This window comes from Puntigrus tetrazona, chromosome 14 (assembly GCF_018831695.1).
Source record: "Puntigrus tetrazona isolate hp1 chromosome 14, ASM1883169v1, whole genome shotgun sequence".
NCBI lineage: Eukaryota > Metazoa > Chordata > Actinopteri > Cypriniformes > Cyprinidae > Puntigrus > Puntigrus tetrazona.
In genome coordinates, this window is record NC_056712.1 from 25,808,015 (window position 1) to 25,814,826 (window position 6,812).

The 6,812-nt window shown below is 40.5% G+C and overlaps 1 protein-coding gene across 1 annotated transcript in view; it reads right to left on the reverse strand.

The window, feature by feature from the left end:
- LOC122357539 (neogenin-like) overlaps positions 1-6,812 on the reverse strand; it is a 9,938-nt gene that overhangs the window by 285 nt on the left and 2,841 nt on the right. Inside the window, exons 5-14 of the mRNA XM_043256939.1 lie at positions 4,857-5,089; positions 4,636-4,774; positions 3,729-3,836; positions 3,320-3,514; positions 2,837-2,869; positions 2,401-2,463; positions 1,835-1,973; positions 1,492-1,727; positions 728-820; positions 21-218 (exon numbers count right to left, since the gene is read on the reverse strand). Of these exons, the coding sequence (XP_043112874.1) occupies positions 21-218; positions 728-820; positions 1,492-1,727; positions 1,835-1,973; positions 2,401-2,463; positions 2,837-2,869; positions 3,320-3,514; positions 3,729-3,836; positions 4,636-4,774; positions 4,857-5,089 (1,437 nt within the window). The remainder of the gene's footprint in view (positions 1-20; positions 219-727; positions 821-1,491; positions 1,728-1,834; positions 1,974-2,400; positions 2,464-2,836; positions 2,870-3,319; positions 3,515-3,728; positions 3,837-4,635; positions 4,775-4,856; positions 5,090-6,812) is intronic.

Genomic DNA, 6,812 nt, shown 5'->3' on the forward strand with positions numbered 1-6,812 from the left:
ACACAACTGTATCCAGGTACGGTGAAGGTCTTCACAAAGTCCCACTAATGCACTCTCACCTGTGGACTCTGCCCTGTCTAGATGAGAGATGGGGGTGGCGATGGACCGCGTGCTGCTCTGGTGGTGGAGATAGCTGCGTGTTGGCGAGGCCAGGCTGCCCAAGTGATAATGATGGTGATGGTTATCGAGGGAATGGATGGGGTGAGCACTAATCACAGCTGCGAATGGACACAAATAATAGAGCGCCATGGTTTAAACCTTGCACACAAAGCTATGAGATCATGGAAAGCATGGTGCATCTATAACATCTGCTCATGCAAACAAAGAACAACACAGATTGAAAGACAGGCTATTTTGCTAGGTTAAAGAATTATTATTAGGCTACAAACATACTCTAGACAAGTATGCAAATGCAAATGCATATTCTTGGCCAACCTGTTGCTTCACTGCTGCGTAGCTAACTTTAGCAAATATGCTAAGCAACTGTCTCTTGCTTAGCAGTGCACGATTTCTCTGGTTGACCCGAACATTGTCATGCATTTCAAAATGTTTCATTTTCTTAGCTTGAGTAGAGTATGTTTTAGGCCTTCAACTACAATAATGAACTCAGGGAACCTTGTTTGAGGACTATGTTATTTCAAAGTGTATAAATCGTTTATTATCCTAGCTGAAAGAAAAGAGGCCAAATTAAGGGTGTCCGGTTCCTGGTTCAGGATGACACACTTACGCTGAGGGGGTTGTGCATCAAAGGGCATCATCATTTTAGGTCTCATTCCCCGACGGCCTGCCAGTGTAGACATGCTGTCCTCTGATTCATGGCCTGTAAATCAGACAGCGACCAGCCAATCAGATTGAGACAGGCTTACCCACCCAACAGGCTCCCAATACAAGAGCCATATGAAGAAAACCAGCTGACTCCCTAGAGTCACTTGCCAAGATCATGTGATATTTTCACTATTGCAGTGGGATTCTATTGTTTTTCCATTAGAGGGCAGTGTAGACACACATATCAGGAGATCTATAGGAGTAGGCAGCAGCAGATGGATATCACCATTCATGCCACGAGAACAAAGGAAACAGGGCTACAAGTTTTTCCATTTTAAGCATGGAACATGCCAATCGCAAGCAATAATGACAAATAGACATGACTTTGAAGCATCTTTCAGAAGCAGCAGCTAGAATGATGTCATGGATTATGCAGCAGGTGAAGGCTGGTCAGGTTTAAAGACCCCATGAAATCTTTGAAACAGGAAGTTGGACTAGACATTTCAAAGAGGCTTTTTAGGCAGCTTTAGGTTTAAATCATAGCTACTTGCTACTTATACTCAGATGTAGATGGTACTGAGAAAGGTTATAGTGAAGAGAAATACTATAAATACATCAAAAATCTCCAGAACTGTGGATGTCCACTAGTATACACATGAGAGATCCTCAACAGACAAAACACTTTTTGTTCTGATTTCATGGGGTCTTTAAATTAAAAGTTCTTACCACGGTAAGAGTTACGTCTCTGGAGCATAGGATCCATGGAGCCGTCCACCGGGGTGATGTCCTGGGAGGTTCGGGGGATTGGTGTGTCAGTCATCACTGGATTAGATTCAGGCGATTTGTCGATAGGTTTCAGCTCCAAACGCTCGTGGTGGATCCAGAGGTCTGGTGGCTTCAGATCTTTAGAATTTCCCTTATACTTGTGGGATCCGTTGGCGGACTTGCAGGCTGCACGTTTCCTGAACATCACACCAAACAGTTTGAGGAAAGGTTGTGCGCAAATACATTTACCCTCACGCTAGGACTGAGAATTAGGACTATTAGTCAGCAGGAGATCTGAACTTACTTTTTCTGCTGTGTTGTAGTACGGCGTGTACACAGGAAGGCACCAACCACAACCAGGATGATGGTAAACGCACCCACAGACACAATTATGACAATAACCAGGATGTGGTTATCGCCAGTGCCAGACATATCTGTTTTCCCTGAAATATTGAAATTCTATGGTTATAAAAGTACAAGAAAAGTCGTCAAGGCAAATTCGAGCCTGAAAGTTTTGAAAATGTTTATGACAGAGAGTAATATAGAAGGAACTGGTTTAATTTAGCTGTGGTTGCTAACTGATGATAAGTTGATCCTAAGGTGTTTCTACATGATTGCATGGTTGTTATTTAGATGTTACTTGGTTACTACTAATGGTTAGTTGCTACAATGGCATTGGACAGCTTTTGCTGTTTTTTACTAAGGGTGTTGATGGGATGTTGCTATATAGCTGTGTTGCTAAGCATTAATTGGTTGTGACTACGAGTGGTTATGGTATTGCTTACTGGTAATTAGGCACAATGCTAGGGTAGTTTCTTGCTGCTATGGTACATAATTGATTACATCATTGAAACATAAAACAGCAATTACCAACTGATCCAAAACCTTGTTCTGGTGCAGAGGGTCTTCCTGGTTTCACCAATATACCTGGAGCTACGAGAGGACAGATAAGATAAAATGGCAGGTAGCACTTCAGAATCTACAGCTCCTGTATAAAGTACACATTTCACCCACAGCATGCAAACAGATAAACCCACAAGCTATACTTCAGAGAAGAGCATGACACTCATCTTTTGACCAAAATGTGCTTGAGGAAAGCTTGTTAGTAGTATGAAGTTTTAGCCACATGTGCGTTTTGCTGATAAACTATTAGTAAATGGAAGTCAGGGAAGCAAATAAGATGTTTTTCTGCTATACACCAGCTGGATCTTTCTTTGACTGCTGATGAATTTCAGTGTTCAGGGGAAACAAGCTGCTCACTTCAATTTGAGGACATTAGTGGAATAAGAGAAGAGAGAGCAATTACCTTGGTCATTAGCCATTTTGTCAGAGGATTCGGCTAGCAGGACAAAGCAGAAGGAGAGGAGACAGGTTAGAGGGAGAGAGGCGTGCAGTCAGAGCTAAGCAGGATCCTATGGACGACTTGTGCATGAGCCAGTATGAAAGATTGGTGAGGTCAGGGCAAACGCAAGGGTTAAGCTTTAGCTTAGGTTAAACATAGCGTAAGTGCATATATTGGTCCCAATATTGAATTCTACTAATTAGAATTTAGCAACTGTGCTGAAAAGAACAGCATGATATTCCCTACTGGGCTAGTTCATTATGGTCTGCTACTATTCGATTTGGCATTTTTCTTTTTAAAAAGAAAAATCTGGCTGGTTAAGAAGCATATGAAACGTATTGGTCACACCAGTATCCCATTGTATTTTTGTATTCATAACCCATGCTGGTCTTTTCAGCAGGCGGCAGTTGATTGTTATCATTCATCGGCATGAATGAGCTGGTTTACCTTTAGGAGTGCGGAATTGGACAGCATCAGACATGGGACCCATCCCTTTAGAGTTGCGCGCCTGGATCTTGAAGTAGTAGGTGGTATCAAGGGTCAGCTCTTGAATCTGATGGGTTAGCCTGTTTCCCACTACTGGCTCAATCACCCAGTCGTGAACCTCTGCATTCACATCAGTGCTGTAGTAAATGATGTAACCTGGAAAGGCAGAGGAAAAAGTAAAACAGAGGCACGTTGTAATGATAAATCAGGCAAGTTAAAAAGTCACTAGCCGCGTTTCCGTTACCCTTCAAATTACGCCATTTGGAAAAATTGGGAAAAAGTATATATTACAAAAGTTTTGCGCAAATCTGTAATGGAAACCTGGCAGCTGTCTCTATTGGGTATATATTTGTAATAAAAATTTTGTCACCTGTGATCTTGCCATTGGCTTCTGAGGGGGGCTGCCAATTGACGATGATCGTTCGCGGTCGTCCCTCTTTGCTCACTACAGTCACATCTTTAGGTGCAGAACTTGGGACTGGGGAGAAATACAAAATTAATCAAGACTATAATTGCAAATAGTCCCTCACGCTAGGGCTGGGCGATAAATCTATTTTATTGATTAACGCGAATGTAGTTTACATCGACTCGTTTGAATGAAAATTGGTTTTCTCTTTAACATCTGCCGACGCTCCCGTAGTTCCGTGTACAGAAAGAAAATTGTGTGCGCTACGTAACTCCTTAAAGGGAATAAATATGAGATGGGATGGGAGTTTTATCATTTGGTAATCATAACGTACATAAAATTGCAGGCATCAGGGAGCCGCTATTATGCCTGCCATTAAAACTGCTTTTGCACGATTGTTTTTTTTTTTCAATTTCGAACTTCACAATCGCGATTGTCAGTGGTGTTCAGGATCTGCATGTCGTTAGTAATCGTCCTCAGTCATCCCCTATACTCTTCATGCGGTAAGGGTAATGTAACAGGCAAGCAATTGTTCATGTTCTGTGCCTTTCTGAATACTAATTTACCATTTGGGCAAAAAGGGTTATATTACATTATGTTACATTTTCACTGTTTACAATGGCAGGGCCATTTGTCTTTTTGTCATCTAGTTTCTGATTCCATTTTACCCTAACGGGGAGATCCAGATCAAATTCCAGAAGGAAAAATCGAAATAAAATAAAGTTAAGTTTTGAACAATTTTGTTGTTTTGTAGGGGTTTTTTTTATGCCATATCGCCCAGCCCTACCTCCCACTTTAAGCAAATGCAAAGTTTATTACTCATTGAATGCATTTACATGTACACCAAAACTACTTGAGTCATCATACATACCTGCTTCAAAAGTTGTTCCATGTGCAGTCATGCTCCAAGTGCTGGTCCTTCGGCCCCTGGTCACCATGACAGAGAACTCGTACAAGGTGTTGGGTTTAAGACCCGTCACAGTGTGACTGAGTGTAGTGGTATTAGCAACCTAAAATAAAAAAAAAAAATCAACATCAGTGATACAACAACTGAAGACTCGCCCGTGAGAAGCCTAGGTTCTGTTAACATACCTTGAACTTCGTGTTTGCGGGTATGTTGGTCTTCCAGCGCACTGTGTAGTAACGTGCATCTGTGATCTTCTGGTTCTTGGGCAGTGAGTTGTCCGCCCAGGTGACTTTAATGCTGTTGTGGCCCACAACGGACGCCTGAACGCCCACAGGAGGCAGCATGGGTAAAGGGTCTGGTACTGGAGTGTATGGAGCATGGAAAAGTTCGTACAAATCAACATCAGGGTCTATGGGGTCTGCAAGCAAATTACACAATGTCCCATGGCAAAAAAAAAAAAAAAGGTGAAAGGTGAAAAAAGGTGAGCGCGATTACACACGTACAGAGGGAGGGTTTTAGGACAGGAGACACGTAACCAAGGGAGGAGAAGGGATTAATGGGTTAAAATGGGAGGTGAGGAAGGGAGAATTGTGGAGGCGGGATTGGGAAAGGAGAAAGAGAGAAATATTGGATTAGAACAGAATATCAAGAGACAGTCACAAAATCATCCAGAGCTAAAGAGAACTACGTCTACAATGAGTCGAGGAACTACACCAGCTTGGTTCACTACCAGCTACGTTACAAATAAAGGAGGAAAACGAGTGAGAGTTCATAAACACAGAGCCTGGAATCAGCTGTTGAATTATAATCAAAATGACCTAAGATTCAGTGAAATCCTCATCTAAATTTTTTCATAGATAAAAACAATGCTGTTATGGACACTCATTATTTTTCTCTAATTGGCGATGTCAAGTGTTAAAACTAAATTTATCATACCTTGTATTTATTGTAAGGTTAGAAATCTCAAATTATGTCTGCGGGAAGGTCACAAGCGTTCAGCTAATAAACAGGTTGAGATCTTATTCTCTTATGCTGCAATTTAACCAGATCCACAGGAGGCTTTTATTTTCCTTTCCTGTCTATTAATTTTAATTCAAGTCAAGGTCAAGGTTTTGGAGATGCACATTTTTTTGATGATTCACCAAAGCTTTCAGATCATTTCAAAGTGCAATGCATCTCTGATTCTGCTAATATGATAAATGTCAAATACCAGAACAACAAGTCTGTCTCAAAGTCTGATCCTTTTATAGTTTTAAAGCTGTTTGCCTGTCTTAAATCACTTGTTTTTCGCAAGCGCTCTCTCCAAGAATAACAATTTGGAGTGGGAAGATATACTCGCTGGCTTTTTTTATATGGGTGAAAATGAGAACACATTGTTTCTAGCTTGAACATTTAACTGTTTTCAAATTACAAAGTGGGAAAAAAAAACAGGCTGTTTTCTACACTATTTCTGCGCTATGTGAGGCTGAGCTCTGCTAATTCTGTTAAAGCGCAGAATGTAAACGGATTCACTTTCCAACTAGCATGCAATGCAAAACAATACATATAAAATGCAAAGTAACACACACTAAAGTAATTCACGCTAAACTGATTTCCTAAAAACAGGGAATCTAAACATGCAGTCGACTATTACAATATCTTTTATTTTAAGGTAAACGTATATATATTCTTGTACTCTGAGAAGAGGCAAAACTGTCACATTTTCCTGTTAGTATTTATTAACATTCTCTCTAACGGCGAAGGAGGCGCCGTTATATGAAGGAATGGGTAAGCAAGCAGATATAAACTCTGCAGGAGATCTTCAAAATATAAACTCTGCAGGAGATACGCAGAAGGTTTCCTTGAGTTCAGTTAAAGGTAAACCAAGAAAAATGAAAAATGCCATGAACCATGTTGCATGCTGGGAGGTAATGAGAGTGTTCCACTGATCAAAACTGGAGGTGAGAAATTATCTATATCCAGTGTATCCGTTTTTCACTCTTTCATTCCCTATGAGTGTTCTTGGCACTTTTAATATATTATCGGTTATATTATGAATTATTACCTTTGGTGACACTACATTTAATTAGAAACAGTAGTATTGCTGTAATGTAAAATACAATTTTATTTTATTCATTTTTATTTTAAAATGTTTTATATAT